Source organism: Ascaphus truei, chromosome 1 (assembly GCF_040206685.1).
Source record: "Ascaphus truei isolate aAscTru1 chromosome 1, aAscTru1.hap1, whole genome shotgun sequence".
Lineage (NCBI taxonomy): Eukaryota > Metazoa > Chordata > Amphibia > Anura > Ascaphidae > Ascaphus > Ascaphus truei.
This window is the reverse complement of record NC_134483.1, coordinates 223,134,124-223,149,631: the sequence shown is the minus strand read 5'-3', so window position 1 is coordinate 223,149,631 and position 15,508 is coordinate 223,134,124. Positions and strand designations below refer to the sequence as shown.

The 15,508-nt window shown below is 41.3% G+C and overlaps 1 protein-coding gene across 1 annotated transcript; it reads right to left on the bottom strand.

Annotated features, from left to right (window-relative positions):
* Positions 1-1,253: 1,253 nt before the first annotated feature.
* On the bottom strand, positions 1,254-14,709 carry LOC142493120 (uncharacterized). The gene is made up of 4 exons (XM_075596688.1): positions 14,634-14,709; positions 4,139-4,444; positions 2,668-2,745; positions 1,254-2,302 (listed from the first exon to the last, which is right to left on the bottom strand). Exons 1-4 carry the CDS (start codon positions 14,707-14,709, stop codon positions 1,278-1,280), a joined length of 1,485 nt encoding a protein of 494 aa, XP_075452803.1. The 3' UTR covers positions 1,254-1,277.
* Between the last annotated feature and the right edge of the window lie 799 nt (positions 14,710-15,508).

Sequence of the window (15,508 nt, the reverse complement as noted above, 5' to 3'; positions counted from 1 at the left end):
GAATGCGTTCACATAGTGTTTTTTTGAAAACTAACAAAGACCAGTGTGTGAAAATATTTCTTAGCCAGGCATATCAGTAAAAACACACCTGCAAAAAGAAATGTTTTTTCCCCGCTTACATTTCTGTGTGTATGTGAAAGTCTGGTTAACTCCCTGTCTGCATGAGTTTAAATACGTGTATATATATATATATATATATATATATATATATATATATATATATATATATATATATATATATATATATAAATATATCTCTTATAAAAATATATATATATTTATATATAATATTTTTTTTTTTTTATATTGCAGGAGTACACACAACATTGATGGCATTAAGTATACCTTGTATGAAACCTATTTAAATGGTGAGAAACATGATTGAATGAAGTAATAAACATTTGTTTAAGCACAATACTGTTAGAGTCTCATACTTAGGATATTTCTCAAACATTAGGCCTGTATTATTAAAATAGTGTTTTCACAAGGAAGCATGAAGTGTATTAGTTTGTGTATACCAGTTTATATAGTACTATATATATATATATATATATATATATATATATATATATATATATATATATATATACATATATATACACACACATATACATATATATATATATATATACTCACACACTCACACACTCACACTCACTCAGTGTGTGTGTGTGTGTGTGTGTATATATATATACATATATATACACACACTCACACATATACATATATATATATATATACTCACACACTCACACACTCACACTCACTCAGTGTGTGTGTGTGTGTGTGTGTGTGTGTATATATATTATTATACATTCTGAGATGTTATAGAAACGAACACACAACTGATTAAAGGACAAAATTACAATGGCCAAGCAAGGCAAAGGTAAGTAATAATTTACACATAATCCTGCTGTACACGTACAAGAAAGATGTTTGCACTTACTTAGGTGTTTTAATAATTGCATGTGACTAATATGCATATGCAATTCTTACATCAATTAACACACCCAAATGCAATGTTTTGCTGCAAAGTCAATGGCAGCTTCTCTAAACTTAGCAACTGGCTCCTGGTGGACCATTACTGAACAGACGATTACAACATAAATATTTATAACACAATTAATTATGAGTGTTAACATTTCCAAAACTTCACGTGTACAAGAACATAGTTGAAAGTTTGGAAACAACATAGTCTTCAGCATACATACAATAGTAATTAGATAATCTGAAGTCAACAAAACAAGGCCAAAGACATATTTTGTGAATTATAACATTTATTTTTTTTGTTCCTTTTGCGAGCGAGTAACAGGCCTGCTTGTTGTCTCTTGAATTTTCCTTTTTCTTTTGCCACCAACTTTAGGCACAACAGAGCCACTTTGAGTGGCCTCTGGCACTTCACGGGCAGGGCTTGTGGCCAGTGACTGTTCACCTACGGGGCTTGTGGCCAGTGACTCACCTACAGGGCTTGTGGCCAGTGACTCACCTACAGGGCTTTTGGGCAGTGATTCACCTACAGGGCTTTTGGGCAGCGATTCACCTACAGGGCTTTTGGGCAGCGATTCACCTACAGGGCTTTTGGGCAGCGATTCACCTACAGGGCTTTTGGGCAGCGACTCACCTACAGGGCTTTTGGGTAGTGACTGTTCACGGACAGGGCTTGTGCCCAGTGACACATGTGAGCAAGTTGGTAGACACTGCACAAGTGATGGTTGGTCTGTTTCATGTGTGTCTTGTTTTGTTTTTGTCGCCTCCTTTGTAGGTGTCTGCTGCTGAATTTGTACAGATGGCAGCGGTAGGATGTCATCAGGAACCTGCACAGCAATGTCTGCTACTTGACCGGTAACATTTGGGCCTGGTGAATGAATATCAGATGAATGTGGTGAAAACTGACCTGCATGAACAGATCCTGGCTGGGAGGTGTTGAATTGTGGTACATTAGTCATTCTCCAGTAATTAGCTTGTGTTTGCTGAACAACTAATGCTTCGAATGAGGTGTTGATTTTTTGCAACTGTTTAGGCACTTCAATGAAGACTCTGTGGAGATGTGCCAATTGTGATACTGTTTCTTCCTGCAGTCCAATCATCCTTTCCAGCACTGTCATCATGTCTGAATGGCGACGATTTTCTGCGTCCACTATTTTTCCCTCTGAAGCTACAATTGCATCGTATGTGGAAGTTGATGGACGATTTGGCGGTACAACAGTTTCTATTGGCACCTCTTCATGGTCACATGATTGTATTTCAGTCTCTTCTGTGGCGTCATCCTCATCATACTCATCATCCTCATCACCATGATGTTCTAAAAAGAAATGTACACATTATTAAATGGCATGTTAATGTATGCTGTGTTACTATGTAATTGTACTGTGTCCTAAGTAACAAGTAACATGTTTCCATACGTTTTATAACCTCACATTAAAAACTACCTTGACTTAAGAATAATGTTTGGACTCAGTATGAAATATGAGTGACTGAAAACTTGCTGTAAACTCACAACTCCTACATGATAGTTAACATCACTAACACAATACAAGTTGCCTTACACTTCATTTTCACTGACACTAAGTAATCCTATTTAAAGAAGATGTGCAAAACAAATAATGCACATGACAACATAACATATAGAAGAGCACATATTATATGGCCAGCAAATGATACACTCACCTTCTAGTAGTGTTGAGCTGGCTGACCCAGGTGAAGACACTTGTTCCATCTCAGGTGACACATGTCCTTCAGGGGCAACTATATATAACAATAACATTAGTTTTACATTTACATGTGTAAATATTGAACAAACAGTTATTGTATGTTCTGTATTTATGAGTATCTAACAGCATCATTTCCTTAACCCAAAATGTGTGTGTGAAAGTGAACATAAATAGTTGTAATAACAATGTACATGCCTGTGTACTTAGAACTTTTGAGTTCCCTAACATACAACATACTATGGTTCTGCAGTAATGCGTGAGGAAAAATACATTAAATTTGTACCTAAAAATCATATGTTGTGTAGTGATATCAGTATCATAATGTACATAACTATCATGAGATGACCATTCACAATGGTTATCATGAAGGTGGTCATATTGCAAAAAGTGTTGTTTTTGGTAGAGGATATGTGTGGTACATTAATCGAAGATGTGGCACACCTGAATGTGGCTGTGACTCAACAAGACAACACATGCAGTGTGTGATAATGTGTCTTTCATAGTAGTTCAACTATAGATATGAGTGAACTAATGTGTGACGTACGCTTTGATAAGTAATGAGTTGTTGGGGCATTTAGTAGCTAGAGTTAAGCTTTCAAATGAGTGTGATTAACTTCAGTTGTGCTATTCAGGTTGTAAGAAAGGTATTCCCTTCCCCAAAAAGCCTAATCAGCCACACCTTTCAATGACTTGAAACAGGTGCAAATGGTGTGAACTAAGTTGACCGTGAAATGAGGCTGTAATTAGTGTGTGTGCTGAACCCCACCCCCTCTGTTGAAGTGTATGCTGTGATGAGATATTAATTGCAGCTGCTTTAACACAATGGTAGATGAGCTAAGTAGTCATCTGCAGTGTTTAAGTTATGAAAACAATGACATAACATATGCTACGTGTGCCTCATTATGCTGTCTGTATATGACATAAAGCAAAAATGGACCTTTTCATAAGCAACTATAGATGTGTTAGTGCCAGTGATGTTTGTAGGCCGTTACATGCAATTTCTTTGATGCATGCTTAAAATAGGCAGTAATGTCATGTTTGTCGGAGTAAAATCAATAAAATACACAATAACATGATACATATTTCTGTTCTGTACCTGTAGCTACTAATAATTTCTCATGAACATGTGTTACACATGTGTACTACCCTGTTGTTCCCCATCTTCGCCCACCATCAATTGCTTCCACTGCAGCTATGCATTTTGGGAATTCACATGTAAATGAGCACGCAATGGCACGTGCTATATTAGTTACTGCTTTTAGTAGGACTACTACATATATGTCTATTTTGAGATATATATATACAGAATCAGACATATACATATATAGATGCAGGTATGCTTATATTGTGAAGACAGTATAAAAAGCAGTGTAACTATGCAAAATAACTGTAAGCAACGACACGCCTAGTACAGTAATATTTATCACCTGCTGGAAATTGTGACGGATAAATTCCAATGTCACGGTCACCAGCCAAGCCTTCCACGACGACGGTAAGTAATTTTGGCCGAAGCAGCTCCTCCAATGGAGTCAATATGAGACGTTGTGGTGTGGGCCCACCTCCAGTGCCAGTAGCATGCACGCGTTGGTCTTGTATTTTCTTTTTCAATTTGGACCTAATATCATCAAATCTTTTCCGACAATGATACTTGTCCCTGACACTATTCCCACAGGCATTGACACCAATGACTATTGTGTCCCACATTTCTTTTTTGCTTGCTGCACTTGTCCGCCCTTGAAAAACATATAAAAGATATGAGGTAAATGAATAATAATATAAGCACCAGTTTCCTACACTGCTAGCTGTTCAAAGAGATAGCAAACATGCTGTTTTATGTGTAATATGTGCAGCACATGAGCATTCACTACTAAACCTATACATGTAAGCAAGGTTGCATTCATATTGTATGCAGTTCTGGCAAATTGACCGCCTGTGTTTATTTGTCCTTGTAAGGCATGATAAAAAGCTGTGTTTCCACACTAATGAACATAGAAAGATATTGTGTACCCATATTTGCATATGAACAAAACTCAGATGACCTAGGATCACATGTATTTGAATAATAAATGTAAAGTTACACTTACCTACTAAATGTCCATATATACTGTCATAGTGCTCCAGAATGCCAGTGACAAGAGCCCTATTTTCCTGGTCATTGAAGCGAGGATTACGTGGCTTCTCCACACGTTTTTTCCGAGCAGGTTTAGGGTCAGAGCTTGGCTGGTGCTGACTGGACTCTCCTTCTTCCAATGGAAGAGCCTCCAAAAGCTGGCCACCAGCAAGCACGCCACCACCATCCACCCCATCAGCAACTGCGCCACCAGCAGCACTCCCAGCACCAGCACTCCCACTCCTAGCACCAGCACTCCCACTCCTAGCACCAGCACTCACACTCCTAGCACCAGCACTCACACTCCTAGCACCAGCACTCCCAGCACCAGCACTCCCACTCACAGCAACAGCACTCCCACTCCCAGCACCAGCACTCCCACTCACAGCAACAGCACTCCCACTCCCAACAACAGCACTCCCACTCCCAACAACAGCACTCCCACTCCCAGCAACACCACTCGCAGCACCAGCACTCCCACTCCCAACAACAGCACTCCCACTCCCAGCAACACCACTCGGTGCACCAGCAACATCACTCCCCTGAACAGAACGTTCACTCCGACGCGTACTCCCACGAGTAGCACTCCCACTCCCACCAGCATCACTCTTCCCACGCTTTGCGGGCATACTTCCAGCACTCACAAAAAACAGACAATAAATGTACAGGCAATCACACGACCCACTTCCACATATAAAACAAGACAAAGATGTAAACAAAACAACAAAGGACAAAGCTCACCCAATACACAACAAGTCTCTCAGTCAATATGCAAATCTTCAATCGTCCAGCTCTGTGCGTCTCTCTCTCTCTCTCACTCCCAACAACACAGAGAATGATTAGCAGTACACGTTGCCTTTAAATATGGCGCGCAATCAAAAACATGCTTGTTTCGCCTGATTCAGCAAGATTTGTGATTGTGCAACCTAACAGCACCCCGCCACGCACGCCGATACACCTGTGTGTGATCGGCTCATCATCGTGAGAGTGGGCGGATTTGTTTTCTGGTTGATTTTGAATGTATTCGGCACTTACTGCATACGGAGAGGGAAAAACGCCAATAACATGACTAATCGATAAGGTTGCCGATTTCACATAATCGTCGCTTACTGCATGAGGCCCTATGTATCCTTTCAGGGAGCGACACCTTAAATACCAACATAAACACATAATGCAGACACTGTCACATGGAGAAACTAGTGATAAATTGTGTGTGTCTCGCTTTCAGCAAACATTGCCACAGGTGGATCTTGACTGCAAGGGACCTAAGGTGCCTGACATGATGGAGGAAAAGTGGCTAACTGGCTGACACCCCAAGGCAGTATGCGCTGGTTTTGCTGTTAAAGATGAATCCTAGTATCAGCAGGCAGCTCAATGGGCCAGGTGCGGAGATTACAGGAAACAGCTTAATCTGAAGTCCTCATTTAGACCCCGTGGGCTCAATGTGCCCAAACTGTAGATGAGTCTGGCTTCAAGCTGTAGTAGTGTCCTGTTGCGATTCCCTCCTCTCCCCGAAGTCCGTGCCTGGGCAATTGGCATACAACGCAAGGTGGCGAGCCCATGCCTCTTCTCTTTGTAATGTCTTGCTACTGGTTATATATATATATTTGTATGGCACATGTAATTAAATGGTTAAGTCCTATACTTAGTGCAATCATTTCGGTAGAATGTAATACCTTCCCTTTTTCCATGCAGGTTATTCTCTGAAATAACGCTATGAGAATAATGGTCTGGATGTGAATAATGACAGGTTTTGTTGTGACCTAATTATCATAACATTATTTCCATGTTCTAACATGAACAGAGGTATGTAGATCTGCGTTGTTAACTTAAGAGCTATGTAGCATATGATTTGCATAGGAGTAAGCCAGACATCTATTGAAAGTTAGCAATCCAATATTTTTCTGTTAACTCAGGAGCATTTTAACGCTAATCAACTTTGTGCATATGTGTTACGACTACTGATACAGTATTTTAAATGGGGGTAATGTTACGATGAAACATTTAACCGACTACAGAGGATCTAACCCTGAGAGCATTCACTACTTAAATTCTTTTCTTTAGAATTTGCAGAATTGCACATTTGCAAATAAAACAAATGGTAACACACAGTACTCTGTAAATAATATAAATGTATTCATAAACTTGCAAGTCATTAATTTAGTTCTCATTATTATTACGCAAATTATATTGCAGTATAATATTTCTACCTGTTACATTTTTATTATTATACTGGATCTTTGACTTTTGACAGTTGATTTTCTCTTAACAGATGACCTATGTTGTAATTTCTACACCTCACAAGCTGCCTCATCCATTTTCACTTCAGTCTTATACCTGATCTTCTACGTACATGTTTACTTCATCTTTATTTTTCAACTTTTGTTTGCATTCTGGTTTCATTTGTTATTGCACATCTGATATTTTATCAGTGTAGCCCCCTTTCCCTATACCTAAGGGAGACTACGCATGCTGCTATACCTGTTTGCTCACAGGAGTCCTAAGCCTCTGCCGCTGGGAGCCTGGGGTGAGCTATTCCTCCTTATCAGTGCAGCACCTCCACCTATGAGGCATTCCAGTGTTGGCGGGATAACCCCTCACAGGAACAATCACAGTAACAAATAATACAAACACAGGGTATATAAGTAACGTTTACTGAACACACATCGATGACAATAACAACAGTTGTAGACCAAGTGATTTACACCTTTATACCAGGATCCTTCATTGAGCAAAACAAGGTAATGAATTACATGGAAGTTTATTCGCACAAATTCGCTTACACACAATAATACACATAATACAGACAAAAAGATACACTTACTTTGGGACTGGGGTCGAAAACTAGACTTTCTTAGGTGCAGGAAACTCTGAGATGAGTTTTACTCTGTCCGGGACTTAGCCCGGAATTCCCTGGAACTCAAATCTGGATGAAGTTCCACACGCCACCGGTACGTTCTCTTCTGAGAACTTGGTCCCGCCTGACCGCGAGTTACTCCAATTCCTCTGGAACTCAAATAGGCACAAAATCCCAGCCGCGTCCGCTAAATTCGATTTTGAGAACTTGGGCGCAAAAAGCTGGATTTGTCTCTGGCAGGCAGACTTTTCTGGATTGAAATCTAAGCCGGTTGCTCTGCTATTCGTGCAACAGCAACTTTTAAAAGCCTGCACTCTTACTAACGTACTAACGGAGAACTACTATCTGATTGGCTCGCGTGTTTTTATAGTATTCTTAGTTTCATTCACAAAAATCAGCAGCCAATCAACGCGTGGGAAACTTCCCAAGCAACCAATCAGAGCCAAGCCAGTCGGGTCAGCGGAAAATGTGAAATAGCCAAGGGACATGCACAAGTTTGCCACCTTCGTCCCTGGCCATCTCAATGCCACCCGCCGGGCAGGCTCCACCAGATCTGGCAGAGCAAGTGACAACCCAGACAACTGCCATTGAACTCTGAACCTGGTACTTCACCTTTCCCCACTGTCCAAATGCTATTCTCACCTCTGTCATCTTCTGACTTCTTTGAACTCCGATATCCAGATGACTTACCGGCACATATGGGTTAGATTGGGCAACCTGTTTGGACATCAGTTCTGAATGTAATTTTTTTTACAGTTAATAAAGTATATTTTAATACATCAAGGTATGTTTATAATATACTTCTGAGTCTCTGGGTACAGTGGACAGAAGAAGAAAGATGTTGTACTTTTATTTCTACCTGCCTTATTCCCCACACACTATCTTTTGGACTCATAATGGACTCTCAGAGTCCCCCCTCAACCTTATAGATGGTTGGGGCACCTACAAACCCTACCCTGGTTCTGGGTCACCACTAGATGGGGTACCCCCCTCAACCTAGGGATTTCCTCAGCTACAAGGATACCTATTTATCCATGTGCCTTATTCTCCTTTTGGGCTATGCTGAAGCAGGGTACCCTAGTGGTGAGTCACACTTGCGTTTTCAAGGGGAGATATTGCTGGGACAATGTGCCTACATGTATCCCAGAATCAAGCATGATTCCCGGTACATTTATGGGGGAACCAAGATCTCCGGCTCCCAACCACCTAGTCACATTATTTTAATGGATCCTCCGCAAAACCACCCTTGAAACTCATACCCTAACAATCCCTGCTCTCTGTCATGCCTGGAAAGGGAAAAACACAAAAAATACTTTTATTGCATACAATACAGTACATTGAAGTGATACAATGTTACTGGGCCAAAGAGCTAACTCTCTTGGACCCTTATACACAGATCAAGGGTAACCAAAATGGGCTTAACCTTTATTTGAGAGCCTGGTTACCCATACTATCACAACTGTAACTACAGTGTGCACCCAACGTCCCAACACTTGGTGATTTCCCCCAAAGTACTTAGGGTGCAGTGGCACCAAAAACCCTGGTGTCCTTCCCAGTCAGTCCCACCCAAGTGTGAGGTAGCATTACCCCTGTGAACCTTTGGTGCACCTATACCTTCATGGACACTCTTGTACCCTGTTACCGCTTGTGGAATAAGGATCAGTCAGGTCCACACAGAGGGGACTCCTTCATCAAAACCCTCACTCCTTAAGATCGTGATCCGCCTCATGGGTGAGCTCCAGCTGGAGTGTCTCACTTAAATGTCTATGTGGCCCATGGCCTGGTCCCAGACCGCAGGGCACCGCGTGGCCGTCCAGTAACCGGTGCAACAGCACAACTGTGTACTAAGTGGGAAGAGTCACTATCTAGGGCTTTCCCTGCAATACTTAGCTGGAGTGACTCAGGGCCTAGCTTGGGCAAGCCTAGGCCTAGTCCAGAGGCACTTCTCCCTGGACACTACCTGCTCTCTTGTCGCCCTCCATCAGACTGACTCGTGGGGTGTTTGTGTGCTGAAGATATCGCTTTCCTCCTGCTCACATAGCCCTAGGGATTCTGGGACATGTAGGCCTGCTGTAGAGTATATGGATCCAAAACTAAGATGGCCACCACACTACCTGACTGCACATGCGCCGCCTTACCATACTGCGCATGCACACCTAACCAAGATGGCCACCCCCACCTCCCGATCGGCGCAGAGCTCCGGCAGCTTCTGATCAGCCAGGCAGCTCCCCTCCCCGCACCGGAGGTAAGAAGGGGACATCAGTCTGATCTTAAGTTTCTCTTCAATGTTCAAAACTATATTTCTCTGCTACTTGCTTCCCTGTTAACTGTTCTTTCTTAAATGTGGGGTGTTTTTTTGCTCGCTGCTTTGCATTACAGCCATACACTGGCGACACACTTTATTCGAGCTCGGCTAGTCCCACGAATTCGGGTATACCCGGGTGTATTGAGGTTTGTGACTGTTTTCTACCCGAGTGCATTGAGTTATTTTCCGGCAGGGATTGAAGCATTTTATTCCCGCTGGCTGCAATACTGCACAGTACATATATATATACTGCATTACAATTCATGAATTTATGCCATCTGGTAGACACGCGAAGCATTGCAGCCTATTAAATCCTAATCATTATCATTTAACAGATCAGCCGCCCGTCAGCCAGGCATGAACCCAGGCTGGGAAGGCAAATGCAACGGGGCTTGTCAGAGGTGAGGAGCGGCGCATTCCAGGTATCTGCCAGGTACATACCGGGTATTTGCTCGAATAAAGTGTGTCGGTGCAGTAGATTTAACCATACTAAAGACAAAGTTACATCTTCTGGTAAGTCAAAGTCTATATTATTTTCATGTTTCATTATAAATTCCTAGATAAACTTCAGTTCCTATTCGCCAATTTGAGAGATTACCACCACTCCCAATTCTGTCCTCGGGATGAGTTGATCACACTCAATGACCCAGGATTGCCCTTTTTTTTACAGGTATTACAGATGCCTCAATTGATCAGATTGACGAACCCACCCAACAACGTCTGCGAAATATTTCTTATTACTCCACAGGAATAAATCCCTTCCTTTTCCCTCATACATTGTACTGTACTACTGTACTTAACAGTTCTGTAGCCGATCATCTTTGATTTGTTTAAGTCTATGATATCATCAATATTTTTCCTGTTTAAACTGATACTCTTTGTGAAACTGTAGATTTCCTGGTGAGAGTCAGTTTTAACTCTTTGGGCCTCATTCAGAGAAGGTTGATAAAAATTATCGCCAGGGCATTTAAAATTACTTTTTTTGGGTGTTGCTATCACAGTGTTCAGAAAGACTCGATTACCTGTGATAGCAAAATTCCCAAAACAGGCGAGTTGCTGCCAGCGAGAGCATCGAGCCTCTGAAAAGGCCTAAACTGGCGATTCATTTCTGCTGCAGAGAGAGCCGCCTCTCCCAGCGGAAATGTCGCCCGAAAAGTATTTATTTAAATATACATTTCTTTCATAGTGTATATGTGCAGGGGGTCTCCGGAGCTGAATCGCGTTGGTTTCTTCCTGAGATACAGGCACCCTGTGTGTGTGTGTGTGTGTGTGTTTGGCCCATTACTCCGCCTCAGGCCAATGAGAGGTGTGCGGGGGCGGGCGGGCCAAGGGAGCCATCTCATTGGCCTGAGGCGGAGTGACAGGCCAAAGCTCCAATGTGATTGCCCGTAGGGACAGGGAACACAGTACAGACAGGGAGACATACATACAATGGTTTGAGAAATATATATTAAGATGTTTGTAAATGTCTCTTTTTACAGGTTTATTCATTGGATGTGTGTTTTGATTTTTTTGGGGGAGCCACATTGACTGATAATATATGAATCTGTACCACTTTAGGGTACAGATTAGTATATTTTTATGACAATATTTGGGGGGCATTTCTGGCTTTGTATTGCTGTTGCTTTTTTTCATTTCAGTTTATTATGTGGATGTGATTGTTTGTTTTTTCATGCTTAAAAGTAATAAAATGTTTGCGATTGGTGATCGTTTTTAGTTAATGTTGTATTATGTTAGCTACTGCATTTTATGGTTATTTCAGATATTGTTAGAATTTCTTACTTTCTATTTTACTGTTTAAATTCATTAATGTTGTAGTAATTAATTGTTTTGATTGGTTAGTGTTACTATTCATTTTGAGTTGGTTTAGGACTTAATTGGCTTGATTGGTTAATGGTTTAATTAATTCATTGTTGATGTTGTTATTGCTTGTATTGATTGGATTAGCTGGCTACTGTTTTTATATAGTGAAGTGTGTTTTTTTGGAGTTTAGTTATGTTTTATTATTGTGTTTCTTGTGTATTAATGTTTTGTAATTAGGGTGCCCATTGAGTGCTATAGAGGCTTATCATGCCCATATTATTATTATATGGGTATGACGTACCACTATGCTACTCAATTAGTACAGGGTGGGTATAGTCAGTCTGGGGTGGGTGCTTAGGCTTCATAGATGGGTGAAGGGGGTATTAGCTCTAAGGATGGCTGTCTAGACCTTGCGGGTGGGTAGCGGTTGGGTTAACACCTTTATTACCTTAGCGGTATTAACCGCTAAGGTAATGAAGGGGTTAAGTCCCCACGCAAGGCCTAAACAGTCACTAAGGGTCAAATTCCCCCTTCACCCACCCTCGCTAGCCACAGTAAGCCTGGCATGGGTGTTTAACCCCTTCATTGCCTTAGCGGTTAGCCGCTAAGGTAATGAAGTTGCTGTAAATGCATTTTTTCTGCATCGGATGCATGCCGGGGGGCTCCGGAGCTGCTATTAATGGCTATCAGCTCTGGAGACCCCCAGCATCAATCCGAGGCAGGAAAAGGGTCTGATTTTTTCTAAGTCCCGACACATCGCAGCTCATCGAGCGCTCTCTCCCCACCAATCTACCAAAATTTGGTGGTGTATTGGATTTGGTGAGAAGAACGCCTTTTAGGGCTGCGATAGGCCGTGACAGCCAACTCGCGGGTATCTGAATCGCGCGAGTTTATGATCCTTCCAAAAATGATCGATAAGCGGCTGATTGCCACTCAATTCGCGATTTTCTTTTGATCATAATATTTTGCGTCGATACAGGCCGTTATCGAGCACTTATCGAGGCTTACTGAATACGAGTAGCCATTTTGGTCGATAAGAGCTCGATAAGGGCCTTATCGAGGCTTTCTGAATGAGGCCCTTTGATGTTGTCTTCCTCCATTATTCATTATTTGATGCCCACCCAGGAATGCCAATATGTTGGAAAAAACACAAACTTGAACCAGTCATTGAAAAATTATACCTTTATTTATAACCTTATAACTTTATTGGCAACCAGCCAGCCAGTATATCAATGATAGGTGAAACAAAGTGAATAAAGTGCGCAGCTACAATCAACCAAGTGTGTATTGTAATAATAAAGTGATGCTAATAAAAAATATATATATTTACGTGATCTTGTGAACACTGAAATAGGAGCATCTGCAGCTGTGGAAACAGGGGTGTCTCAAAATACCCCCTGAAGCTAGACAGAAAACACAAAAACACAGCGCACAATGCTCATTAAAAGAAATATTATTCAGATTACACAGTACAGGTGAGTATTATGCGTACAGTGGCGGCCGCTTTCATTCTCCTGCGGCCGCCACCGTAATGTGCGGGCAGACGCGGCTGATTTTTTTTTTCTCCGACGCGTGCCGCGCATCACTGGTGCGCGTTCACGCATGCCAGGGTGCGTGTGCGCGTGGCACACGTGCCAGGGTTCCCAGAAGGTGGTTGAAGGGGTTGCGGGATAAGGGGGGGATGCGTGTGTGCGGCCACCGGACTTGGAGAAGCAGAGGGGAGGGGAAGGATGCGGGGAAGATGCGGCTGGCGCACGGCCAAGTTCGGCGCCAGCCGATATATGTCATGGGAAGACACAGGTAATGTTAGACTGAAGCTGGCCGCAGCAGTACATCAATATGCGGGACGCACAAAACGTCCTTTAAAAGTGCGCATCCAAGAACACATACGTAACATAAAAAATGGTTTTGTTAAACACAGCCTTTCTAGACACTATGCTTTGCATCACAATAAGGATCCATCATCACTCCTTTCTAAGGGCATTAAATATGTCCCTAGAAATAGAAGGGGTGGGGATAGGGTTAAAGAATTGTCCATGCAGGAGACCTTCTAGATACATAGGCTTAACACCTTGTATCCAGAGGGTCTTGATGAGGATATTGACATCTGATCCCTATACTAAAAAAAAAAAAAAAAAATTCTGTGACCTGAGGAGATGATACTGTGTCCTGATTGATTTGTGTTCAATATCAATACATATATATTTCTGTCCATTTTTATAACTATATATTTTAGATTTTCGTGCCTTTTTTTCAAAATTCAAAAAACTTATTTCAATTTTTATACTGTATGTATTTTTATTTAAAAGTGTTTTTCATTTAAGTTCGTTTTATGTTTAAACTATGTTTTTAACCTCCTTTTTTTTTTTTCCATTCTAGCTATTCCCGTTTAGCACATTAAATATGCTATTTAGGGTTTTTATTTAATGTTTTTGGCTTGAATAAAGATTGTATGGTGAGATTGTTGCTTGACACGGCACAGTGTGTAAGGTTATGGGGTTATTGACTCCTACCCGCTCCTCCTGGATTGGCTGGAGGACTCGAGCCACGGGCCAATCAGGTTTGAGAGTGGGGTATTTCAATGCCTTACGAACTAGTACATGTTAAACCTGATGAAGAAACCTTATGGTTTCGAAACGCATTGGAAAGAACTTTTGATGTGATATCTCAGTTGGACATTTCTTCCTACTTTATTGCTGGTTCGATTCCCCTATTGGTGAGAAAATCACGACGTGTGTTGCGATGTCGCCGCAGAGTGACGTTATAGATCTGGAGACGGAGAATCGGAGGGCTGCAAGTGTGCAGCAAACCACTGTGAGTGACCATTCTCACCAACGGAATCCTCACCTTCGTTAACAACGAGTCTACTGGGACTTCCATCCACACTAGTAGGATTATTGAGGAAACTGCTGACATTGTTCATGGATTGAAAGACCCAAAGGCATCAAGCTGTATAACATATGACGATATCCTGCTTTGAGATCCGGTTGGCGCATGGGTAACAATAACCCCTGACGTTCTGGTTTTTTTCCTCTTTGATGTACGCATAATACTCCCCTGTACTGTGTAATCTGAATAATATTTCTTTTAATGCACTATGAGCGTTGTGCGCTGTGTTTTTGTGTTGTATATCAATGATACAACTGCCCAGGGTACATGAGCAGTTTGAGGTAAGCTTGCTTTCTAGCAATACTGTAGGCTACATTGTATCCAACAGACTGAGACTAACTTATTTTTATATAGTAAAATATGTATGACAGGCACCATGACGGTGATCTGGAAGTCATCTGAAATACACAAAATACTTTCTTACTTGTAAAACTTTTACCTAGATGGCTATGAACAAACTTAATTGTACTGTACTGTAGCTTTCAAATTCTATGTCTAGGTACACATTTTCTCAGTTGTTGCCTTCATATAAATCCCTTTTGTCAGTTTCCCTTTTCATGTGCTCTGTTGTTTTCCAGCTAAACGAAAAACCGCATCACTTTCTCCTCATTAAGAATGTTTAAGTGGTCTCTTAAGACTCATTTAATAGGTGAGCTGCAATTTTTTCAACTGTTTGGTTTCTTGTTATACAGTAGCTTCATATTGTGTTACAGTTTACATGTTCTATCATAGTTTTAAAAAGTTATTAGCTTAACAAGTTCTTTTATAGATAACAAATATTTTGATATTTTAAAAAATATATATTTATTTGTGTAATATCACGCCTGTATGCT